Genomic DNA, 26,960 nt, shown 5'->3' on the forward strand with positions numbered 1-26,960 from the left:
GGAAGGACAAGCTGGGCAATGAGAAATGCCCACAAATCCCTACATCACCTCTGGAAGGGTGAGGAAACTCAGCCAAAAACCCATGCTGAGGGAAGGGTTCAAAGGGTTTCCAGAAAAACCTCAGGGCACTAATTCATTTCACAAACACGCCAGAGCCATGGGCAGGGGGCTGATGGCACCATCTGACACAGCAGGACCCTCGTGGACACTTCACTCACGGGTGCTGAAGCTGATGGAAGGCATTTCTTTAGCTCCAAGGAATATAAAAAGCAGATCTGTGCTCAACTCCCCCCTCTCAGAACCCCAGCCCATTACACACTCAGTCTCTCTGGCTAATTCACAGGATTTGTGAGCAGGTAGAAATGCAATTCTTGCCAAACCACCACATGTGCTTCCTGCTGCAAGAAAGAAACATGCATGCATACAACGTGTCCAGAAAGCTTGAATGGAAAACCCTTTCATGTCAGAAGTTTATTTTTATTGGTAAAATATTAAATAATATACAGAATTAAAAACTGCACTTACACTTCTGAGAAGAAATAATTCTTGGACAAATTATATGCTTGTTCCTGAGATTCCCTACATTTATTCCAGTAGCTGTGCACTCAAGACAGTACAAACCTTTATAATATAATCCTTTTCACAAAGTATTACAAAGTTTCTGCAGCTTCTTTTATTTATACACGCACACACACACGGACTCCCACTCTCACATGGCTGTACAACACTCACACAGGTACAGAGCACACACATACAGATGTGCAACCATATGTATGCATGTCTGCTAAGAAGAAAATAAAAATAACAACAAGTCCCATAGTTCAGTCTATAGCGGCAAAACTCTTTTAGCAGGGGGATACAGGTTTACATTAGGGTTGCTCACATGCACCACTGTCAAAGGGATTGTTTCTGAACTCCTTTTATAAGAGCACCTTCCAATGAACACATAAAGAAGTGGGACAACTCCCAGTGTCTTCACTGGCTTTTGGAGTAAACTGTGATGTCTTTTTAATTTTTTAAATTTTTTTTTTAATTTAAAAGATTCCTCAGTTTGAGCTCAGAAGATCAATCACAGAACTAAAAATTCTTCCACCTGGGAGAAAAAAGGGGGTCATTTCCCAGGGCAGTGGTCAGGAGAAGCTGTGGTCTTGTTCTTCTTCAGCTCGGACACCAGGGGCTGGGCAATGATTTTGGCAATCAAGCAGAAGGGGATACAGTCTCCTAACCTTGGTTATTATTAAAAAGAAATCTCTTAAATAGAAATTTAAAAGACAAAAGTGGCTACTGTGCATGCGCAGTAACTGCCTTTCCAAGAAGTCTCAATGGGATTTTATTCCTTTTTTTATCAGGTACCTAAATACATATTTACACAACAGCGGCTTCAGTCTACTGGGGCTGGGAGGGAAGGCATTAAAAATACACTATATATAAATACGTAGGATATGTAAAACAAGTCCCATCTAAACTTATATAAGACAAGGACAACTCTAAAGAAGCTTTTCTGGTCTCTCAGGTAGATAAAAGACATGAGTCCTGTAATTCTTACGCAGGCAAATCTCTCCCTAGAGTAAAGGGCAGTTTTGCCCTAGCTAAGAGATTAAACCTAATCCAAAATCCATCCTCAAAGTCAACAGGAGTCTCCACTGAGTGGGTTTTGGATCAGAACAAAAGATCTTTTTATTTTTTTGTCATTTTTAATAAACATCGATATTAAGTGCTTTTCTTAAAAAAGCTGCAATTAGAAAAGAAGAGGGAGGAAGAGTCAAGGACAGGTATGTCCTTAATTCTGGATGTGGATGTGTGTCAATGCCAACAACAAGCAGGAGGTCAATTATGGCCTTTAGCCTTAATTTACAGTTTCTCATATTTGTCAGTCACAATCAGTTTCCTTGAACCATATCTTTAAATGCATTCAGGGCAGAGCATTTTGTTTCACTGATTTGTGTGGACTGAGGAAGGAACACAGAAACCACTGTCCATTAATAAGATGTCAGGGTAAGTATTGCACTTGAACAGAAAAATAACCCAAATGTTGGCGATTTTTGTTTTAAGAATTAATACAAGGAAATCATCCACGGCTGCAATGATCATGTTTAGAAAGCAGGATCCAAGAATGAAGCATAAGAAGCAAATCTGGGGTTGGTAACCCCCACCCTGGAATATAACAGTAGTAAAACTTTTTTTTTTAAAGCATTTTCTTCCAACAGGAAAAAAAAAATTATATGACTTTTTTTTTTTTTAACTTTACAATTTTAAATCTTTCTAAACATTTGCATTAAAAGTTTCCAGTTTCTCATAAAAAGATATATATTTTAGGAAAAAAAAAACCAAAACAAAACAGAAAATAAAACCAACTAAAAAGGAAGGCAAATATACAGTATTATAATTACATCACTGTAGAGTCATCTCAAAGGTACCCTAGATCTTTAAAGTGTTACAAAGAGCACGTACCTTATTTTTTTTTTCTCAAATCGACTTTTTTTTTTCTTTTTTCTGTTTTTAATAAAAAACTACACTTGAGTACAAAAATATGTAAACAGACTGTACAGCCAATGAACAAAAAAAAAACCCAAAATCCACCCCCCATACCCCTAGACAGCCCAAAGCTACAGGAGATAAGAGCAGGCCCAGACTTAAAGCTCCAAGAAGGAAAAGGGGGAAAGAGAAAAGCACAGAAAGCCAGAGGAGACTGCTACATGGTGAGGAAGTGAACGTGTTCAAGCTCTGAGGACACTTGACAATTCGTCAAATAATTGATCACAGTTTCAGAATCTGAATGACTACAAAAACTACCCCCCAAAAAAAAAAAGTCCTTCCCTTGTTCCAGTGTGTTCAGGAACCAACATCCATTTCCAGTAAGCAAAGTCAAATCCCAGGAAGTGCATAGTAGGGACTCAGTGACCTCCAGCCCTGCAAGAAGCTTTTCTTACTCAATGTCACTTGAGGTAAAACTAAATGGCCCAATTTACTGCAAACTGGCCCAGTTGTGCCTGTAAGGAGAGCTGGGATGGGAGGTTCCCATCCTTTATCCAGCCTGGTGACCCAGACAGAGCCTGGGGGTACCCAGGTCCCACCAAGGGCCAGGGATTAAGGCTCTTACATGGAATAAGGGAACACCTCCAGCACCAGGAGCCAGTCCTGCCCAGAGCTGCTGTGCTGCACCCTGATCCCACAGGGAGGGCAGTGATCAGGCACACAGCCAGCTGCAGAGCTCCTGTGCATGGCCAGAGCCAAAGGGTGGCTGATGGTGCTCAGATGTTTTCCTGGGCTGCAGTGCAGTCACCTAAACCAACACCTGCCATGGAAAGGAAGTGCTGGCCCCAGCTTTGGCCAGGCTGCTCCCTTTCTCCCAACAGGCTCCTCATGGTACCAGCCCCTCTCAAGACATGATCTGATGAACTTCATTGTCATTCACTCTGTTGAAATATTTCACCTAGTACTGCTAGTCAAAATATCACAGTTTTTTTTGTGGGTTTTTTTCCCAACAGTAAAAAAATATTAGTTTTACTGCAACTATGCAGGTTTCTGTTGAAATGGTTGTTTCTGTCCACTGATTATTAGGCCCCAAGATGAAAAGGAGAAGTTTGTACAGGAGATAGCATGGGAAGTTATCTTCAAAGATGAGGACCCAAGTGTGCACACTGATAACCACCTTTCCAAAGGCTGGGAGTGAACAGGAACCAGGAATCTGCACAATCAACTGGGAAGGCAGGTGAATTTTACAGAGACTGGTTTTACTGTTTCCTTGGCCTGTTAAGCATGCAGCACAGCAAAGCCTGAGCCCAGCCCTCCTCCTGACTGTCCTCTGCACATTTCAGAGCTGGGTAGGAGAAGGACACAAGGAGGTCAAATTAGAAACCAAACTGGAAAGCAGTGATGTTCTCCTTTGCTTACATCTCAGAACACATCAATGGGATAAAAGGGAATCTATTCACTCTGAAGCAAATTCCAGCTCTTTTCTACCTAGCTGCTCCCCTCAGCACCCCTCTCTGGCTGCCTTGGCCTGGGCCCAGCAGAGCATTGCCAAGGAGGTGGCTCTGGGCTGCTGCTGGGCTCAGGCTCTGCCCAAAACCTGCTGGCACAGCCACCTTGCCCGTGGTGGCCCTGCTGCCTTGGCTGTGCTGGCACACTCAGCCCTGCAGCCCTGCAGGGGGAACAACTGCACCTGAAACCAGGTCACCAAGCCCTGGGAAAGTCCCAGAACTGGCTCTGTGCTCGTCCCAGCAGTGCTCCAGCTCCTGAGCCCCCTGAGTGCCTCCTGCTGATGAGTTCTCTGGTCTCTGTGCCAGTTCCTGGGCTGGCAGCAGCCTGACAGGCAAACTTGCAAACCGCTTCCAAAGGACTCACCACATTTGTTTTTCCAGGCTGAAGCAAGAAGCAAGTGCTTTAAAGCCTGCTCCCAGTCCTAGGTGGGAACTCTAAAGCAGAGCAAATTCCACTTCCAAGGGTGCTTTACTTTTAGCACTGAGAGGGAGGAATCAGGAGAAGCTTCCCTGGCTCTGTAGGGCAGGGTGCAGCTGGGGGCACCCTGGATGCTGTGCTCCCTGGGACCAGCTGCAGACCAGCTCTGGCTGGATAGCTGGAATGAACTTTACTGGGGGAATTTTCAGCCCTTCCCACTCCTAAAAGCTGTCTGACTCCAGGAAATCTCCCAGCAAAGCACTGACCAGGGTGCAGAGCAGGAGGAGGGATGTTTCCTTTGGGTTGGTTTTTGTTGTGCATTCTGGAAGGGTCTGCTAGGATATCACAAACGACATCAGGATCTCCCAAAATGCATTTGGAAAAGGCACATATACAATAAAGCATACCTCTAACTACACAATACCATATATATATATATATATATATAAATGTACTTTCTCAAGCTCTCCAGCTGCCCCAGACCACAGGCCATCCACTTTTGTTTTTAAATGCTATTAAGCATGTGAATTACTAGCAGAAAAGCCAATTTCATCACCCTTTTCCTAAAATCCCACACTGACTTTAGGTGTGACTCTGGCAGCCTCCCTCAGTGCATTAAAAAGCACAGCAAGAGTTAAGGAAAGGAATTTATCCAGTGAAGGAACTGCATTGCTGTAGCTCCTGCCCTTGGCTGAAATGAGCACCTTTGCTGCAGTTATCTCCAAAGTTTCTCTCTGGAGGAAGGAGTGTCTGTGGGCTGGCTTCTTTCAAATCAGACCAAGCTAGCCCAGGGCCTGGGCAATAATGCCCCATGAAAGCCCAGTTTTGAAGGGTTGGGATTCATTCCTGACCTCCTGCCACAAATTTAGGGAAGCCCTTGTAAACAGAAAGAAATTTGCAAACTCTGACAATTGAGAATTTCTTCACCTTGCAGTAAACATACTTTAGGTCCTCATGGCTACTTTGTGAGCTGGGTATTACATTGTAGAAACCAGTACCACTAAAAATCAGGCCCATTAAGCCATTTAAAATCTTCCTCTCTGTTGCAGACCAGGTTAATGCCTAGACACCTTTCACATCACATCATGGATGAAAACACTTTTTAAGGAGAATAAAATGATTTTAATCCCATAAGTTACTGAGTAAAGAGCAGGCTTTCCTGAAAAATGCAATATATTTTGATGTGCACTCCTAACTGATTACAAAGAGAGGTGGCTGTAAAATTAATCAGTCATAACTGCAGATATATAGATAATGCCCTTTGCTCCAAGGAGATGGATCACACCAAGAGCAGAATAAGCAGTCACACTTCTCTTTAAATTAATAGGTTTGTAATCTCTGAACTGAGTCAGAATATTGCCATTTTTGATGTAAAAGAAGCAAAAGGGTTTACTGGCAGACAAGTGCCCAGACTTTTTTTTTTAATTTAAATTAAAATGAGGAATGCTCACAGGAAGTCAACTCTAAATTTGCAAATTCGTGTTTCTAACCGGAAACCCAATTCCAAGAATTTCAAAAGAGTCCAATAAAAATCAGCCAGATTTGATTTCCAGCACCAAATACTCAGAACAAACGGATTTAGAGGCCAAGGATTAGCTACTGAAATTCCTAGTACACTATGAATGACTAATGAACTTGATGAAACTCAAGAGCTTTTCTTAGAAATCCAATTCTTGCAAAGAGCAAGCAAGAAAAAACACCCAAAGAAATCTCTGCTGCCCCATTTTGCTCACTTCTGTGAAGGAACACACTGCATTACATAAAGCTCTCCAATAATTTTCAGTAGGAATTGAACTCTAAAGTACATATTAATTCAAATTGTTGTTCAAAATTTGAACTAGAATTTAATCTTTCTTCTTTTCCTAACTCTGGGATAAAAATCTCCTGTGAATGTTTACAAAAGGACATTGATAATAAAAAACCAAGGTGACCCCTCAAGTTTCTTCCTCTCCAAAAAAAGGAGTTTCTCTATGATTATCCCTCAGTGCCTGTGACACCAGGACACACAGACCTCACCTGCCACCATTAGATCAAGAAGCCAGTTCCAAAATCAGTGGGTCTCCGCTGTGGTCCTTCAAACCCCCACAGAACACACCTTGCTGGAGGCAGCAGTGAGATATCAGCGAGCCAAGGGCACACTAACCAACTGCTGATGGAATTGCAGCCAACTGATCTGTGCATACACAAGAGATTCTCTACCTTTCCCGTATTCTGGTGCTTTCCCAAACAAAGGCAGACATTTTAAACACTTCTTCCCTAGTGCTAGCTATTCCAAGAAACCACAGCCCAATGTTCTTTCTCTGACCACAGAGGGGAGAACAGAGTGTTTCCCCCGGAGACTGAAAGGATTTGCCGGCAACCTTTCTCTCTAGCTTGGGCATGTGTTTTTCTGGAGGCTCAGGAAAGCCCAGCAACCCTCAAGGCCCAAGAATCTTTCAGTTTCCACCTTGTTGTTAAATGACCTTCCCTGCCTCAGTAAATCACCACCACTTTTTTCTTTTCTCAGTTTCCAGGCACACCCTGACACGAAGCACGGCCGGCCGCCTCCTAAGCCCACCTCCCTCACTGCAGAGAATCAGGCACACAGAATAAAAGTGATGCCCTCCAGCATCTCCCTGCTCTTCTTCTGCACAAACTCTTTGGCTGCACCAGGCACAAGACAATGAGAATGGTTCAGAGGATGGCACTGGTTCATTTGTCCCAGTTTCCTCTACATTAGGGTGAAGAAAGAAGGAGGGGGAGGAACCCAACGACATTAAGAACAATGTTGGGAATAGATCTTTAAATCTGTCTCTCCAAAGCCTGCATATTCCCAGCCTTGATAGGTCTCACATTACACAAGATGACATTTCTCTCCATATTGTATTATAATTAATAGGCTACTGCAAGACTTTACCAGCTCCTACTTAATAGCATTGCAGTGCTGGGAAGCAGTCATCAGGTAATCTGGCCATGATCTACTGTATTCTTTCTAAACACAGGTTCTAGCTGCCAAGAATGTCACCATAAAAAGATTTCAATCAATACCTTTCAGCTCCTACTTTCAAATGCTCCAGGTCTAGGGAAGAGAAGAAGAAAAAAAAAACAACCCAGTACCCTCCAAACGAACAGCAAACTGGCATATGCATCAAGTGCACAGATTGGAGGGAGCAGATGGGAATTCATTCTGGCCTGATCTTGCTCTCTCTTTTATACTTTAGTAACTTTATCCTTTGGAAAAGGTCTCCCCAGGCACATGCAGACCGTGTGTGCTGAGGGGGTTAAACCCATCCAGATCTTTCCATTCTCAAGCTGTGCTCTTGTTGCCAAACAACAACATTTCAATTGTGATTGGTACAAACAGTTGGGTTTCAATGGCAATCTGTCCTGTAGGTTTAAGCCCAGTTTTTACTGATGCAACTTGCAGGGTGGTTGCTGGCTTTGTTATTTACTGAGAGAGAAAGAAAGGAAACAAAACAGATCAGTGGACTTGTTTTCTTGTCCAGTTTGTAGCTCAAGGACTCTCTCTGGAGTGTGCTTCTCCATTTGCTTTCTCTACAGGGAAATTATTAAATTAGGAAAAAAAAAGAGATCTTTAAGTCCAAATCAATACACAGCACCTACATCTCCACTCATCCCTTTCTGAAGAAGCAGGGAAGATCATTTGTGACCTGTTGGTTTGCTGGGTTTCTGTGCTCACCAGGAGCAAAGCCTATCCAGCAAAACCTGCTAATACTTTCACCCCTAAATCCAGCAGAACTGATGATGTACAAACAAAAGGAAGTCAGTGGTTCAGCAAATTAGGAAGTAAGAAGTCAAGAAGAGAAAAAAGAGTCAAGGCTGGGATCCTGATGTAGCTGAAATAGTTGGGGCAGTTCCATTAAATTCAATGGAGCCAAGAGGATTAATGCTGGCCAAGGATCTGGCTCCTAACGCTTTCCCAGCTGCAAGTCTTAGTTTAGGCTGCTGCCAAGAGGTTAACACTGTGATAGTAGAATGAGAAAGTATTTACATCATTATGTATCTCTATATACCTATATTTAAAGAACACTTTTAGTGTTCTTTAGCTACTAGTACCTTTTGCCATTTTTAAATCCATAATTTTAACCCAAAAGTATTTCTGAAGAGCAGCAGAACCTCTTGAGTAAACTACAGACTCTCACCCACTCCTAGGCCACTTACTGCCCTAGAAGCAAGTTTAAATGTTATTTCTAAATGTTCTTTCTTAAAACTTAGGGTGCAACTAAAGAAATAAGGCTCCCAAGGGTCTCTAAGAAGCCAGTGAGACAACACATAGGCATGGAGTAACAGAATATCAACAGTTCTAAAAAAAGGTGCTTCATAAGCTAAGGAAAAATAAAAACACCAAGCCTTAAACTTTCCACAGAAGGCCCTCAGACTCATGAAACTAAACTGCTATAAGGTGGTACAGTGTTAAGACATACATTTCTTTTTTTTCTTTTTTCATTTATTTACATTCTAGAGGGGCAATACACACTGAACCCAGGAAAACAGCTCACCCTTGAAAGTAATTTTGAGAGGAATATTGACTTTGATTCACGCTCCTAACTCCCTACCAGTTTTGCTTTAAAAATAATTGTTCATTCTGCAGAACAAAGTTCCCCCCCTTTCCTCCAGCCACCGTATCTTCACATTAGAAAAAGGCTCTCCTCTGAAATGTTTCTACCTATTCCTCTGAAATTCCAAATGAGTGGCATCTTGTTGGGACTTGAAAGCACCTGGCATGGTTGAGTGACATCCCAAAAGAGGACACGGTGTACAACTGACTGAGACAGACACAGACTGCCTTCTGACTCCCACAGCAAGCAAGGCAAGTCACTCCCCAAAAACTGATTGCCACAACAAACCCCTGCTTTATCCATTCCCTTCCTTCTCTCCATTCTTAAGCTGGGCAGAGCAAATGAGGTTGGGTCCACAAAAAAATAAGGTTAATAATAATAATTAAACAACGGCAACAACAACAACAGCAACAACAACAAAATAGGCGTCTCAATGTCTGAGGAAAAGTGGGATTGTAAGTGCAGTATTTCTTCATGTGCAGTTCTTGTACTTCATAGGAGTCCCCTTTGGATGAGAAGGCCTAGCGGAATGTGTGCTCCCCCCGGACTATGTGCGACGAGAACTCATAGCGGTCCTGGCTCCGGTAGCCACAGATGTTGCACTCCAGCGGGTCCCGGTAGCCGTGGCAGCCCATGTGGATGGTGTACATGACATGGTCCAGGAAGAGGACGCGACAGTGCTCGCACTTGAAAGCCCTAATCTGCTCCCCTTCTCCGTTGATCACCTTGTACATATCCTTTAAAGAGCCCTTAGAAGCTTTGGTGACATCCAAAGGCTTGGCCTCCTCCTTCACATAAGCCGGGTTTGGCTTGATCTTGGGGGTTAAGGCAGCGTTTCCTGGGTAGGACTGGCGGTCGTCGTGGCTGCTGTCTGAGTCAGTAGAATCCAGGCAGCTATTGCTGGGGGAGCCCTCTCTATCCTGGATTCGACTCTTTGGTCTGATGAGGGAGATGGGGCCATCCATGTTGTTCTCGTGGCTGTCGGCCGTTTCCCTGCTGATGGGCCTCTCTATCCTGCTGGGATGATAGACCTGAGCGTAAGCTGAGCTGATGACCGGGGCCACCTCTGCGATTGTGCTCGGTGTGTGCTGCATCAGGGGGTGAAGTGCCTCAGCTCCAAGGTAGGTGATTGCATTGGTGATGGCTTGGTCCATCATGTGAGACTGCATCAGCTCAGCCTCCTTGTCATAGCTTAGGTTCATATCAAAGGGGATATCTGGATAGCCAAATCTCATGAACTTTTCACCTAAGAGATAAAAGCAAATCCATGAGCAAAATCAACACCATCACTGCAATGTTTCACTGCAAAAAGACAGAAACCTCCTGACTTGGGGTGAAATTATTCCAGAGTCTAAATTTAACCTCCTTCAAAATTACTGACCTCCTAGAAAGTTCATATCCTGAGATGGGTAAAACAATAACCTCACCATAAGCTTTCTTCTTTTTCTTTTTTTTTTTTTTTAATTTATTCCAGGAGAAACATGTGGATGCAGCAACTTCCAGAGCAATTCCAAATCTTCAACTGAGTCTGACTGTGCCCACACTTCAAGTTAGGAAATACATGTTAACTGGATTGAAATACTGAGGCCACTGAAGCTCTGTTCCAGAGGATACCATTAGTTCTGGTAACCATTACTCTTGTGAGCAGAGTCTGTCACTGAAGTTCTAACAGAGGAGACCATCAGACATACTCTCCCCCAAATTCAAGGGACCATTTCACATGTGGCCCACAATCTGAGGTGCCTCACACCTACCTAACAACAGGGCTGAACAGCGAGAAACCCAAACAACAGGTACAGGGGGCTTGTTATGGTGGCACCTTTACAGCCACAATATCCTTTAACCAGCAGAAAAAAACCCCAGTATTAAGTGAGAGCATGTGGCCAAGAATGAAGCCATTTACAGGAACACTGGAGGCTGATCTTTGCAGTTTCCTCCCTCAAAAAAAAGATTCCATCATTTTTGGACTGAGAAAAAAAACCGAACACACACACACACTGCTCCGTTGCCAGTGTCTAATTAGGTAAGAAAACAAACAGAGAAACCAGGTGTACAGCTTTGTTTCACTTGCTAAAAGACAAAAGCACCTTTTACTGACACAGGTTAAATTTATACCTAATGATGCTGAAGGTGGCTGGTTCAGCACTGTGAATCCTCACTCACATCCTTGTAAGCTTTTAACATCAATGGCATGACAGATGTGCAAAACCAGAACCACATGCTGGTAGATTAGGGCAGTCCCAGGGCACCATGTTACACATCACAGAACAGATGACCACTGCTTACACCAGGGCTCAGCTCAGCAGCACTGCTCTTTCAGGGATGGCTTTGCAGAGTCAGGACAGGCAAAGCTCATGGAATAACTTCTTTTTAAACAGGAAACCTTATGTGTACATGATAGAAGATGCACATGCTCCTATGTGTTCACACATGCAATTAGCTGGTTGTTGACAGCTAACTTTTAAAGCTGATTTGATGAAGTCTGATAAATGATTTTGGTTGGTTTTCATTGTCTTTGTTACTTCACTTCCTTGGTACATAAAAGCAGACTTTTTTCCAGTAGTGTAAGTTAATATATTCAAGAAGTCACTACTTACAAGTGGTTTGGCTACTCAAGAATTAAATTACTCAAGAAGCTTCTTCTATCCCCTTTTGCCAAAATTGCTTGGAACACAATGTGTATAAACCACTATAAGAAACAGAACTGTAATCCCAAATCTCTTCCAAATTGCATTAGTACATTTCAACACATCTATCACTCAGCATTTTATTTTTGACTATAATAATTCATTCCACTTAGCATGACTTATTCTAAAGTGATGCACAGAGAAGAACCATGATGTCCTTAGAGATGATGATGCATCACTTCTGCTGGGGTACTTAGCCCTGATTATCAAGGTAATTAAATGTTAGTCTAAAGTGAAGCAGATGAATGTTCCTCCTCTGTTCAGCAATACTGTTCACATGGCTGGACCCACAGCACACTTGTGTACTCAGTGATGGTCCAGGTAATCTGACACGACTTGTGGATGGTTCTTGCCATCAGTCATCCTCCTTGCAGTGCTTTGCTGTGGTCTGGCAGCCTGTGATGGCTGTGCTGCCACAGACAGGATGGACAGCTCTGCAACTGGATGTGGCTGCAGCCTCCCATCAAACAGTGCAGCTCTTCCCAGCTGGGGCCAAGGGGAGACTGGAGCACAGCTCTAGGAGTCAAGTGTGAATGGTGCCCACTGGTGCCTGTCACCTGCTCTGGCCTCCTGTGTCATTCTTGTGTTTGGTAAAGAAGTGGATCTGGTGAGGGTCTGATCCAGCTGCCAAACACACTGTCAGTCCTTTGTAGGCTTTACAGATCAAGAAATATTACCCATCCTTTATGGGCTACTTGCATAAATGATGCAAACCTTATTTTGATTCCTTTCATCATCCATGTTTAGTTACTGCAGCACAGACAGCAAAGAAAGCTGTAAATTGCCAGTGACCTGAATTATTTATTCCTTTAATTATGAACCAGTTCCAAAGATGTCAGAGTCTGAGAAATGGAGTGTGACATAAAAAAGCAAAATAAATGATAACATGGGAAGGAGAAGGCGTAAAATGCAGAGCTCAGAAGTAACCAGTAAACAGTCCAATAGACCAGTACAATGTGGTTTCCAAATTAAATTCCTCTTTAGCCAATTCTGTACTTAAAATCAGCTAATCAGACCAATCATTCTGAATTTTCATTTAAACCATGCTCAAAGTCTATTTATCCTTGCCCTACATTAGTGAAGGAGAAGAAAAAACTTTCTCCCCTCTGGCCATATGACATTCAAATAAACCCCAATCCAGGTATTTGAAGCTAGATCAAAGCACACAGCCACAGCTGTCCTGTGATACCTGTAGTTCATCTCATCGAGCCTCTAAAGCAGCTGCAGTGCTGGACACTTGGGAGAAAGCTACAAGAAACCTTGGAGGAAGCTGTTCCAGCATTTCCCCCTGGGGAAGTTTCTCCCTGACCCCCATTAACCAGAAGCTGAGTGTAATTTGGCAGCTGGCTGATCTTCATCTGTTCTGAGACGCCCGTGTATTTTTAATTCTTACTCTAACAGCCATGGTCTTATCGTAAGCCACATAAATGGCTCTTTTTGCATCCTGCCAGTTCTTAACCTCAGTGACATTCTGAGAGGAAGCTCCAAATTCCAACTGAAAATATGTGAATCTGCTTCACATGACCAGCCTGAAGATGGCTGCTTTTAATTTAACTGGTGTCTGCCTCTCCCTCATTGAACAAGAAGCAAAATGAAGTACTCACACTCCTGCACATCACAAATTTTACTTTCTCTGGAGTGTGCCTCCCCTATTTCAGCTGCTTTGGTAAGACTAGTACCTCAAGAGCAGATATATCTCTCATGCAGAAATGAATTCATTCTATTTGCTGTACACTGCTTCCTTTCCTCCTGAAAATTCAGCCATAGGAGAGACTGTGGTCCATAACCACAGTCCCTTGGAGATTGCTGATCAGAAAGAGCAGTAAAGCACTGATAGATGTAGCATGCAAAGATTTTAGCTTATGCTTACATGACCTTCTCATAAACACCATTAAGTTGTTTTGGACAGGTGCCATGCTCGCAGAATGCACAGGAAAATTTCCTGCAAGCAACAGAACCATTACACATTCTTCCTGATAGAGCTGAACAATATTTAATTGGGGAGAAAAGGAGAAGAAAAGTGAGGTCATGGTGGAGGGGAGAAAAAAAAAAGAAAGGCAGCCAAGTGAGGACTGCTGTTATTCAATCTAAACACTGTGATGCCACTAAAGATCAGAAAAATAAGATTTGGTAAATATGAAAGGGGGTACTTTTTATCCTACATAGGAATAGTGATATGTTACACCTACAGAAAAAACTGATTAATTTAACAACAAAGTAGTGTAACCTGCTGAAGAGAAGAATAATGTGGTACAGCATCTCTCAGGCAAAGATTTCCAATCAGTAAATTTACCTCTGAACACAAGAGCAACATTTGGTCAATGGTGCATGAGTGGACAAGTAAAATCACCTTTCTGGTTTATACAACAACATAGGAAACAGTGATGTCTCCCAGTGTTCCCCAGGTGGGATATGGATCACTGCTGGCCTAACCTTGGCTCAGCACTGGGATTTGGGAATGCTCAGCTGACTGAGAGCAGCCAGGTCAGTGTGTCAGTCCCCCCAGGTGAGCTGCTGCACACTGCTGGCCCCCTGCTATGCCAAACCATGCAGCCTGCTTACAGCCCCCTTCAGGGGTGATTGAACTAATCCATCTGAATCCCCAGTTAGCTGAGGGGCAACAATTTTTCTAAATGGCTGTGCTAATTACTTACAGTCCTGTGATGCTCTCTGTAAGTGTCCTCAGAGCAGGCAGAATGAGACACCTTAAGTTCTGTGTGACTGCCCTTCAGGGAGTGAGTGTGGGAAATACTCATTATGTGACTGCAGAGCCTGACACTTACCCCAAACAATTCTCTCTTCCAGCTTCCCTCCTAAGAAGTTTTGCATTGCTTTAGTAGCAGTAAAAAGAAGCTTCAAGTTACAGCTCAAACCACCATACTATCACCTGTTACAAGCTAAATAATTTTAATATGTCAAGATAAAAACCAAAATATAAATTCTTGACCTAGGATTCTAAATCTGGTAACCAAAAGCCACGCAATGCTGTTTCTCATTCATGCATTAATAAGTTTATTGTGTGCAGAGTGCTGCACTAACAGCAGGAATTTCTTCTTCCAACACAAGGGATGTGACTTATTTCCTCATTCCAGTATTATCAGACCAGTTGTTGCCAAGTGTCAGGAATTTAATACAAATTAGAAGTCTTGAGATACTTGTTGTTTGTTTTTTTAACACATATGGAGACAGATAATTATATGACAGTCTTAGCTTGTTTTTGTTTTTCTGGAGCACGGAGAGGGAAGATGACAAGTCTAAATCTCAGAAGGGCTAGAGAGAAGTTTAAAAAAAACCCACAAACAAAACAGTGTGAAGTAGAAAGCTCAAGGTTTTCTCAGGCATTTTCATGGTAGTGAACTTCACTTTAGAATTCTCTGGACTGGTGAAATGAATTCAATAATTATCATGATTCCTTGCTGTGATTTAACCACCTCCATTGCTGTATCAGAATCAAGGTGTGTGAGTGCTACTTTCCCCTTGTTCTTCTGGCTGTTACAAAGAGCACATAACCCATACCCATGCACTAAAAAGAATAAAAGGCTCATTTCCAGCTTACCCACAAACTTCTGTGGGGTGGAGCTTTTACGCTTTCCCATGTTGCTTGTCAGCTTCTCTATAACAGCAGGTCTCTCAAAAGGCACCACAGAAATATTGTTGTCCATCACAGGCTCTTGTTCTTACAATCTTCCAGAGCAGGTACTACATAAAACCAAAAAAAATGGTATCAGACAGGTCTACACTTCACAGACAACAGAAATAATTTGAGCCCTGTTGATTGTGCAACAAGTGCAGCACAATGTAAAGCAAGGAGTGAGAACACCTTGGGCATCAAGACAGCAATCACCTGTAGACAGAGCCACATTCCCAAAACAGCTCTCCTTGGGAACATCTTATTTAGCAGAAACCCAAATTTAAGCATTTATAAAAGGGCTTGTTTTGTTCTGGACACTCAAGATCACCAGTGAGGAGAGGACACTTTTGAGAACTCCCTCTGTAGGTGACATTTTGTGTTACTCTCTCTTCAGTGTGGTCACCTGTCAACAATGTCAATCTTTAGTTATCACTCTTTGTGTATTCCCTTCACATATCAGCATAATTACTCTCAGAATTATCTTTTGGCACTAATCTCAATGATTAAAAACCACACACAGCATTGATGAGTGGTGTTTGCTGGGCCTGGCTGTGTGTTCCCCAAGACAAAGGGCTCTCAAATGAAGGATCAGGTTGCTAAAGCCTATTTCCTCTCTTCACACTGTAAAATCAACACACACTGCACTGGAATTGCAAGATTACCATCACATGGAAATTCCCTTCAGAATCAGACACAGAAACTACCCATTTTTTGATTAATATTTTATCCCCTCAAGCACAGATCTTTTCTGCTTCTCACTTCACCTCATCAGGGAGCGGGGATCAGCAGGGAGCATTCCTGTGCTATCTACATCAGGGGGAATGCTCATACACTGCATTTGAGACAAAACCAAAACATCAATAACTCCTTCTGTCTTTACTCATTTCACTCCTGACATTTGTCAGTTTAGGGAATAAGGTGCTAAAGGTAAAATGTAGGAATTGCACAGCTTCTGACCAGGCTAGTGAGCCACTGGCACAGGGGTTTATGCCACTTGCTGACATTCTTAAGCACCTACAAAGTACTTTGGTTTTGTTGAACATCCTCTTCTAATCATCCTTTTTTAATCAGTGTGGATTAGGACTGGAGAGTCCCAGTCATTTGCAAGATCTACCAGGTGTGTAGCTCTGCTCTGCTGTTATGAGTTCAATTGTCCTGCATTCATCCTCAGAAGGCAGCAAGAAAAACCTGAGAGGGATCAGCCACTAGGCCAGGTGCTGATGGGATGGCTGGGGTATGAGAATGGATCAGAAACTGGGGTGATGGGGCACACAGTTCCTACAGTTTGTAAACTGAGAGGAACCCATTGCGTTTTCTGTCTTAGATCAGGCTCCCAGCAAGGTGCTGGTATTGCAGAGGTGGCAGAGAAGGCCTGGCACCCTCCTCCTGTCTCTCACCATGGCAGCCTTTTGTGTCACAGACACCTTCTCCCAGCCAGTGCCAGAAATGAACTCCACCAGCCCACTTTCCTCCCATGGAGCTGCACCACCTTCAGGATCCTGGCATGGAATAATCACCCCCCTGTTCCTAAACACAGCTGTTTGCTAGCACATCATACACCAAAAATGGGGTGATAAAAGCCTTGTCTCTGCCTTCTTTCTAGTAAGGAAGAGCAAATACCAGGCAATTACAAAACAGAGTTATCTGCTCAGGTGAACTTCTCAATTCAGACATCCATAATAAGAAAACATGGCAATTTATTCATTTGATTCCATTTGTGCCTCTGCTGCTATGGAAAGCTGAGTACTTTGAGGCTTTGAATCTACCATATGCTGTAAAATGATTTACTCTGCTGCTTTTTTATTTGTACAGGATGCTCCCCCTGAGAAACACAATGGTTTCTCATTTACAAGGCAGTCCTGCTGGCATCACTGAAAGGGAGGGGAAAAAAAGCATAAATATGAAATGAATCTAATGTTGCAACAAAATGGGATGCAGTGTTCAAGTGACCTAATTAATGCCCAGTGCAGACTGGGAGGCCTGGAATACTTTAATAGCTAAGGGTAAAGTTTTAAGGTTAATTAAACACCGTGCTTGGTCAGGGGCTATCTGCACTACTCAAGTATTTACCAAGGAGATTTGGGCAAAAAGAAAAGATGATGTCTGCTGATTTTCACTGGGAACTGGCCTCTCTGACTGTCCTTTTTGACTTCCCCAGGCTCAGGGGATGCATGCACACAGGGTGTGAATGCTGGGATGTGTCCACCCCGGTGCCACTTCAAGGATTTCCAGCCCTTGGTGCACAGGACACACAAAGCTGGTGGTGTGGCACCAGGAAGGTGCTCAGTCCCTCCTAGGAACACCTGTGCAAAGCATCCTGAACCAGTTCAAAGCTCCTGATTATTTTAAAAGCCATCTGAATAAGCCCCAAATGTAGTGACATTTGTATGGTCTTATAACAATTAAGTAATAATGAAATAATTCTGCTGCTGGGCATATGTGTGTAAAATTTCCTACACATAATTTGAAACCTTTCTTCCATGAAAAATGAATAGTGCTAAAAAAGACATCTGCTCTTCTCTAAGTCAGGCAAAAATCCTGCTTGGACTCATTTTAAAACTAAAATCATCAACAATAAAAGCATTTTCTTTTCCATCTTTCATGCTGAAGGTACTTTTTTCCCACGTCAGAACCCAAGTCTATAATCCAGGGCATTTCTCTTTTGCAACAGAATCACTGAATCACACTAATATTTGTGTTATGATGGAAATAAGTTACCAGACTGTGTTTTTTAATGCAGATTTCCTGGGAGAAGGGAAAGAAGGAAATAATCTAGTTTCTGAAACCATTTAAACAGCAGGCAAAACAGCACCAAACAGATGAGATATCACATTTCAGAAACCTGAAAAGTTAAATATCACATAGACAATTCTAGATACATTAATTTTCATTTCAATTTAAAAATCACACAAATAAAGGACACATAGCCCAGCCTGCATTTTTTTTTCTAAAGGAAAAACAAAAGAAGAAAGAGGGAAACCAAAGTGATCACACACAAGTACCAGTTCTCAACAATCAGCTGCTCTGTAGTAGAAGCTCGTGTACACATTTACTCAGCAGTAAATGCAATTCCTTTTCTGTTGTAGTACATCCTACTTCATTACCTTGAACAGCTGACAAGATATAACTAGCTCAGATACAGCAACTCATTTTATGCTGAGCATTTACAGTCTCAGCTCAGGAAGACTTTTTTATTCTAAAAATCCAACTTCCAGCCCAGGAAAAGCCCACGCTCGAGTGTGTTTGTGTTCAGGGATGTTCTTCATCAGCTATCAGGGTGTGCTGCTGGATTGCCCATGGAAGAGTTCACTGCCTCTGACACTGTCAATACTCAATTGTAATTAATACAAAGTATTGTTTCTGAGCTAAACTCTGAATTCATAAACTTGGATAGTCTTCAGAACAGTCTTTCTTTTCCTGAAGACATTGGTTTTTTTCAATCATAGTGAATATCTTTAACTTTTTACTTCTTAATTTGTAAGAAACCACATGAACTATTAAAAGAGTTTATGCTCTACCAGTGAGGAAAGAATAGGGGAAAAAAAAGAGAAGCAAAAAAAAAAAAATTACCCAGTGTGTATTTTGCTGATAAATATTTTGTGTGCAGACACCAGACACTGGGCTAAGTCTCAGCTGGTATAAATTAGTATTACTCCATCAACCTCAATTTCCTTTCTGAGGCTCACAATATTGCTATTTAAAAGAAGTGTGTGTGTGCAGAGAAATGACAGGAAATATTCCCATGGACCCTGGTGGGAAGTGTCCTGTGGGACCAGCATTTTAACGATGTTTTAAGCAACTATGTAAGAGGGAAAGACACAAGGCCATTGTGTGTTTTATGTGGAGCTGGCCTTTGAGCCTCACAGCCTAGGGCTAGGCTTCTTTCTCCTTCTCCTGAAAAGAGTACCCTTCTCCATTCCTGGAAGAATTTCTCTGGACTTTTGGCTTTGTGGCAGTGGAGAAGAAGATATAACTGGGTGCAAACTTTATCTAGCCTTCAACATTTCTCCCTGTTCTTTCCTGCAAAGGGCACGTTGTTGGCATGCAGGTTCTGTCCCTTTTGTCACCCCCAACACACTGCAGACTGATTTCTCCTTCCAGAGCCAGCACTGCTCAGCTAAAAAATTTCAACAACAAAATCGTGGGATCTCTCTTGCAGCATCTGTCCTGCTGAGCAGGGAATGGGAACACAAGGAAGGGCAGAGGATGGTGCAAGACCCAGAGATTTGTATATTCCTGCCCACCCCCCAAAACTAGCCCTCCTTTCTCCTCTCTTGTTTCCCCTTGTGGCTTCAGTCAGGTGATCAAGCCATCTGCAAGACAGAGATAATTGAAAGCACCAAAGGAGATGTCTGTAGCATGCCTGTAAACTGATGGGCTTGAGCACAATGCTTGAAAAAAATCCAAACCCTCTAGGGGCTGCTTCCAGTTTTCTGGAACAATTAGTCTCTGCAGAAATAATTTGGATCAATGCTTAGTGTTGGCCAATGCTGGTGTTGTTAAATCAGGAGGAGCAGGATGCTGGTAGGGATCAGAAAATCCCCACATCTCCCTGCTCTGTGTGCTATGGAAGTTGAGAGCAGGAGTCACACCAAAACACACTCCAATGCTTCAAAATGTCCAGCAAAAAACAAAACACCAAATATTTAGGAAAAGAGTTAGGAAAGCTCACCCCAGTGGGATGCAAAATAAAAGTCTCCAAAACACACTCTCAGTCATCCTCAGGAATATCATTTCCATGTGTGACATGGGAGACAGGGAAATGAACACAGATTTTTCAGGGTTAGTGTAAGGCCTAACATTGAGCTGAGTAACCATTTTTGTACTCTTGACAGTCCCAGGAAAAAGGACTTTGCTGCAGACCTCTACAGGCTGCTGCTCATGATCCTCATGCTGAGCTTCACTGGTGTGACTGGTGCTGGGATGGGAGCTGGGATTTCTGACTGGTCCCAGCTGGATCTGGAGCTCCCTGTCACTGCCTGTCCTCGCTGTGCCCTCTCTGAACAACTAAAATAGAGACACTGGATCAAACATCCCTTAAACATTCACCAGGGGAGGCACAGACATATTTGCCCAGAGGAGAAAGAGGCACTGGTTGAATTCAAAGTGCTGCTTTAAGCTAATTTTGTTGAGAAAAGTGAAGTGGTTGTGTGAACACTTCTTTTTCAAGCCCAAGCAAAGTCAGTCAGGCTGTAAATAAAAGAACTGTCCACATGGGATTTAACTGGTTTAACTTCAGGTGGTAGAAAAATCAATGCAAGGTCAATCACTGCAGCTTCTTTGGGCAGACAAGGTTAAGGACTAACCCCTCTTGTCATGGTATTAGGCAGCTTAGAAAAAGCTTTAGATTTCCTTGGAAATTTTAATTAATTAAATTTAATTTATTATTTTAATAAATAACTGTCTAATAAAACCAGACCCTGAGCAGCATTTGGGAAGCTCCTCCCAAGAGGATCTCAAACATCCTGGCTGTCAGAGCTGTGGGCAGGCTCCTGGAATTCCCTGAGGAGAGGCTGACTGAAATCATCCCTCCCTGGCTAGCAGGCACAAGGAGTGGGTATTTTGGTGGGAATCAATCAGTGCCTCAACTCCCACCTAACTGACCAAGCTCACCACAGGTACCTTCACAGCAAAGCCCTGAAATCTGCCTTTTCACTGACTTTTACCAAAAAAAGCCACCTCAGGCACATAATCACTCGTGTCAATATCTTTAAAACATCCATGACATTTTAAATGTTGACTTTAGTCTCCAGGGTGTCTAAAAGAGAGCAATTACTTAATAGAGCTGTATGAATATTTTGGCAATGTGTACTAAAACTGTCTAATGTGCCTTTAAAGGCTTAAATTGGTCATGGGAAAGTTCTATTTTAAAAATATTGGAGATTTCTGTCACCAAAATATAGCCAATAGTAGCAAGGCCGAATAGATTTTATTGCAGCTTGCATTTTCAGGGTTTTAAAAATGATTTTACAGAAAGTATTTCCAGATTAAGCCCTATGTCTCCACTCAGTCATGATAAGCAAAATGGGGGAAAAAAATGGAAGTGTTCTTTTGCATTTTCATTTACCCACAAACTAACTTTTTTTAGTATTTGTAGGTAATTTTAAATTAAAATGGAAAACATGCCATTTTTATATTTTCTGAATAGTAAAACATGTTAAAGTCTTCAAGTATCAAATATCTAAAGGCAACTTTGAAAAGTTAAAAGGAGTTCAGTTTTAGAAGAGTTTGTGAGACACTAATTTTGAATAAAATTAAAACTGTTTTTGGACAGCTACCATTTAGCATTTAGTGCTACAGATAAGCCTTCAACCCTGCAGTCTGGGACATTATGCTCATTATCCATACTAATAGCTCCAGAAATTTCTGAAAACAAATTCACAGAGTTTGACATTTCTTGCTTTCAACAATCTTTTTGGCAATCTTCAGCCCTTATGTATATTAACACATGCAGTGTTAGTTAACATATTAATACCAGCAAATGTAAATGCATACAAACATTTTTTTTTTTTGGTTACAATTACTTTTTACAACACTATTGAATTCCATTCTGCTCTAGAGATTTTTCCATCCATCCCTCCCTTTTTTGAAGGCAGAAGACAGTATTACAGAGGGTAAAAATAATGACTTCTGAGTACCTCTGCCATCCTTATCTCTTCTAATTATCACTCCTATCAGAAAGGAAGGGGAAGAGAATCATACACTTTATACATGGCTTTGACTCCCAGCAGAAGGACATGGAGCTCTTGGAGTGAGTCCAGAGGGAACCTTGGAAATGCTCCAAGGGCTGGAGCTCCTCTGCTGTGGAGCCAGGCTGTGGAAGAAAAGGCTCCAGGGAGACCTTAGAGCCCTTCCAGCACCTAAAGGGGCTCCAGGAGAGCTGGAGAAGGACTTGGGACAAGGGATGGAGGGACAGGACAAAGGACAATGGCTTCCCACTCCCAGGGAGCAGGGATGGATGGGACATTGTGCACAAATTCCTCCCTGTGAGGGTGGGGAGGCCCTGGCACAGGTTGCCCAGAGAAGCTGTGGCTGCCCCATTCCTGGGAGTGTCCAAGGCCAGATTGGATGAGGCTTGGAGCAACCTGGTGTATTGTAAGGTGTCCCTGTTCATGGCAGGGGGTTGGAACTGGAGGGTCTTTAAGGACTCTTCCATTCTATGATTCTGTGACACGGCTTTTGGGGTAATTCTGAGCAGGTGACTTGGCTTTATTTTCATGTCTGCATAGTACACATACTAAAAAGTGAAACACTGACTTGCACAAAATAAACACAAATAGGGCTGGTAAACTGGACAGAGTGAGGCTTTCAACCCATCTTTTTTCTCTCCTCCTGCCTCTCTGAGTGTGAGCAATGTCTGAGACAGAAGCGATGGAAAGGAAGGAAGAAGAGAAGATGGAAAGAACCCAGCACGAGCCTCTCCAAGCCCAAGGGAGCTCTGGAGGCGGTTTGCACCCACCATGGTGACTCATGACCTGCCCAGCAGCCTCCAGACTGACATTCTGCAGGTAGTTGTGGCAGCGTTCCTTGTGCTCCTCCAGAGAACTGCGCTGCTTGTAGCTCCGGCCGCAGTAGTTGCACTTGTGAGGCTTCCCCACTGTGGAAAGAATGAGAGCAGGGGGTCAGATCCACAGCAGCCATCACCAAAGCTCACACCTCCACCACAAACAACTCTTGAGATGGAAACACACCTAAGAAAGGTTACTGGAGTCCCAGGTCTTTCTCCCAGGCTCGTTTTGCCACTGCACGCGCCTCCTCCCACCCGCCAGGTGCTTTGCCCCATCCGTTTGTCACACTGACAGAAGGAAAAGGAGGCGGCCTCGGTGGCAAAGCAAATAAACAGATGCTGAGAGGGGGAAAATACCAACCAGCTGAATCACACCCCAGCACCAAGTCTCGTGGGAAAGAAACTTCTGAGGCCTTTGGCCCATGGCACAGCTGCTGTCACTAAAATGAGCTGCCCCAGTGGCCTAATTCTTCTCCCAACTGTGGGGAAACCTATTACGTGGCTCAGAGTTCTTTCACTGAGAACACTTTGCCAAAATTACTCAGGGAGGGTTGGAAAATAAATTGAAAGTAACTTTGGTAACAGCACTGCTACATGCCAACAACCAGTAATTCAGAGACCAGCTAACATAAAAAAATATATAGTATAAATATATTTACATAAAAATACAGAAGGCCATGTAGAATGAAAATCGAGCCTGATGAATGCAAGATGGAACTCAAGTTTTTCATCTTTTTCATTTTGCTCAGCAGCATTAAGCACAAACGGCAAATGCTTCTTAATACACGCAAAAACCTGGCACCAAATTCTCATAAATTATATCCATTTCATAGCATGTCATTAAGAAACCACAAGAATGGCCTAGCCCAAGGCCAGAAAGCTAGCCAGAAGGGATTTTGCCAAGTGGTGCTAATAAAGGCTTTTAATATAATTTAAACTTGTAGAACATGAACATTTATCCTCTAATAACTAAAGAGCTATTAAGTCAGTGCTGCAAGTCTAGTAAAACACCACTGGCTGCAAACTTCAGAGCTGGCTGAGGGAAGGGGAAGGTCAAACTTCTTCCAGACTTTTGAAAATCTAAGGTAAGAATTTTAGTTTCTGGCCAAAGAAATTGAGAACATCCTCTGTTGGGTAATCGACATGTTTCTATTGGGTTTGTCCCAATATTGAAAGCTTTTCAGAGTCATTTACTTAATGAAATCTGAGCTGTACTAATTGCAGCCAAACTGCATCACCACCACTGGGATGGGGGAACTCAGGGAAGCTGTGGGGTCAGGCACAGCAAGAATGAACTGGGCAGAGGGCTCAAACATGAAAAAAGGAATTTGATGAAAAGAACACCCTCACAGAAAGTTTTGGGTTTTCCCAAAAAGTTTGTACGCACATTTTAGTGGCACAACCAAGTTTTCCAGCAAGGGGTAAAAAAACTGTTTTTAATAAGTATCCAAAGTGTGGATTTCTTTGTTTTGAGACAAGGCTTATCATCAAGAAAGAGTGTCTTAGACCAAAGAGTGTTGTGGCCCTCATTTTAGTTTGCTCACTTGCTTACACTGTTGCCATAACTGATGCTGGTAATGGAATTCTCAGTGGAGGCCCAACATGAGACTCATTATCATTCCCAGAATAATTGCCCCTGATGTGAAGGATCTGGATCAAGCCCCAGCTCTTAAACATAAACCAGCCAAGTTCATTCTGGAGGCACCTTTAGGAAAACACACCAGAGGTTCCCCAGGATGGAGGGGCTTCTATAATCACCATTACAATGCTTCATTGTGCATCTAGATGGCATCAATGTCTGTCAGTCTGACACCTTCATTAGAAGCTAATGTGGTGTCTAATAAAAAAATCCAGTGCAATGGAAGGAATTATGTGAACTGAGCTGAAGCAGGGCTGAATTAGCCCACCTAATTCAGCCCTGGCTGCACTAAGCTATCAAGCAACTTAGATAAACTGTAAGACACAAGGAAAAGGGGTGATTGCTTGCAGCTATTTTAGGCAGCTACAATTAATTACATTCTTATCATTTAACACAGAGAGAAATATTCTGCTACAAGCTCATATTATAAAAAATTAATAATTAACAGTCAAAAAAGAGGTTTTATTAGACCTCTTCAAATGGTTGCTCCCTGCATTGCAGTCATTTCAGTAACTACTCACATACAACCTGGCAGGGCTTTTCCAATGAGATCTCGGATGGTCAGCGACCCAAATTCCATCAAATTTGAAGGTTAGCAGAGAGGATAAAAGTTAATGATAAAGACATGATTTCTACAGGCAATATGGGATTTGAGGAACATAATTCCTCAAGGAAAGGAATAGGCCCTTACACACTTTGTCTCCTCTGGGGAAAGATAAGAGAATAAACAACATGTGGCAAATGCTGGTCCTGTAGCTTAATACACAGCTGTGAAGAATGAAGTTTGTGAGCACCAGTTGAGCAGTATCAAGCACAACTCCCTTGGGTTCATTCCCCAACTCTGTCCCCCCCTGGCTCTAGAGATGCAATCACATCATAGCCCCAGAGGTGTAAAATATTCCACCATAAAATGACACAGAGATTTCCACTATAAAATCACACAGAGTGACTGGGACTTGTGTTAAAGAGCAATTGATCAGGTGAGACCAGAATGGAATCAGTTCTGATAGCAGGAGTTTGTGTCACCAGAAATCCTCCCAGCCCGTTTGCTAAGAGGTTCAGTGAGCTGAGGCAGCAATTACAGTCAACATTTTAGAAATTGTATCATTGTGACAAATGTCAAGCCACTGAAAGAGCTGCAAATATCCCCCTGTATTCTCAAAGAAGTTAATGACAAAAAAAAAAAAGGAAGTGAATGTTGCCAGTGGGTGTACATTTCTGTGTATTTCATATTACCTGATAGAGAGCTGCAAAAGCCTTTTAGAGAATTCAATTTCAGTGATAATCTCAACAGCGTGCTTTGTTCCACATAACAGCCTGACATGAAACCACATGACTGACGAAAAATATTTCAGCCTTTGTCAAGTACTTGAGAGTAGGTAAACTGCAATATTCAAAATTTGCCCCCAAAACACTCCTGGGCTCAAGCAGTCTCTGATTAAAGGGCATTGACTCGAGGGGAAGGAGTCCAACAGCACTACATCTACCAAACCCCTCTCAAAACTAAAGGCAGTTTCTACCACAGAGAAGAGTGGCTCTTTCTACCTCAGAGCCATTTTCACTGTGAAACCTCTCCAAGTTTGCTTGATTTGAAGCTGCCCTCTCCAAGATCTGCAGGGACAAGGACACCACGTTCAGCATCACAAACAACCACCTCTGGAAATGCTTGGTTTGGGGTAATGATTCTGTTATCAGCTTTTCAGGATCAACAATCAGATCAAAAAATCACCATCACTTACTCTCACAAAAATGACACAGCACAGTCAATGCAAGCAAGGCCTAAAAACTTGAGAAATCTTTGATCTGTTGTTGAACTGGGAAAGACCAGAGTGCTGGGCAAAACCCAGTGGCCACACCTATGAAACAACCAACTTGAAGAATATAAAAAACCCACTTTATATTTCTGACTGAAATGTCAGAATTTCCACACGTTTAAGCTTAGATTTGGACAGATGACAACATGGCACAGAAAACCCACAGCGGAATCTCAGCCTCAAATGGAAAATATTATGACAGTCACAGTGAAAAAGACATTTAAATTTGAAGTACAATTTTTACCCTGGAAACAGGTGAACCACTCATCGAAATTCACAGCAAAATGGATTTTGCTGGTGAAATTAAAATGCTCATGTGGAGGGAGGAGGGGAAAGAGGAGGAGGACATAAAAGCAAGGTGTTTCTGAGTTAGGAATACTTTGAGTCCTGTGGGTGAACTTTGATAGCTGGGAAGTCTGTGTGCAGTCACAACGAGATGGTGTAACTCTAAGGTCAATATTCAAGACAGAAAGCAGACTTGGGCTTAAGGAAACTTCTTTAGAGTCATAAAAAAAGGTCAGTGAAAGAGAAAGAGCCCTCAAGGCATTCACAGAGCATTTTGGTCTCAAAAGAGATGGGAGTGAATAGCAGAATATAAAATAAGTCAAAGGGAAACAACAAGGCATCCCAGGTACCACCCTGCCATAAACACACAAAGCAAGAAAGGCTTATGGGATGGGTTCAGAGCTGCCATCACTTCAGTGAGCTAAAATCCTGCCTCC

At 42.6% G+C, this 26,960-nt stretch overlaps 1 protein-coding gene across 1 annotated transcript in view; it reads right to left on the reverse strand.

The window, feature by feature from the left end:
* Positions 1–441: 441 nt before the first annotated feature.
* The window catches only part of IKZF2 (IKAROS family zinc finger 2), a 115,074-nt gene continuing 88,555 nt past the window's right edge, over positions 442–26,960 (reverse strand). Inside the window, 4 exon segments of the mRNA XM_018911806.3 lie at positions 442–10,206; positions 15,204–15,326; positions 15,329–15,346; positions 22,738–22,875. Of these exon segments, the coding sequence (XP_018767351.2) occupies positions 9,482–10,206; positions 15,204–15,326; positions 15,329–15,346; positions 22,738–22,875 (1,004 nt within the window). The 3' untranslated portion in view covers positions 442–9,481.

The sequence above is a fragment of the Serinus canaria genome (assembly GCF_022539315.1).
Source record: "Serinus canaria isolate serCan28SL12 chromosome 7 unlocalized genomic scaffold, serCan2020 HiC_scaffold_29, whole genome shotgun sequence".
Taxonomy (NCBI): domain Eukaryota; kingdom Metazoa; phylum Chordata; class Aves; order Passeriformes; family Fringillidae; genus Serinus; species Serinus canaria.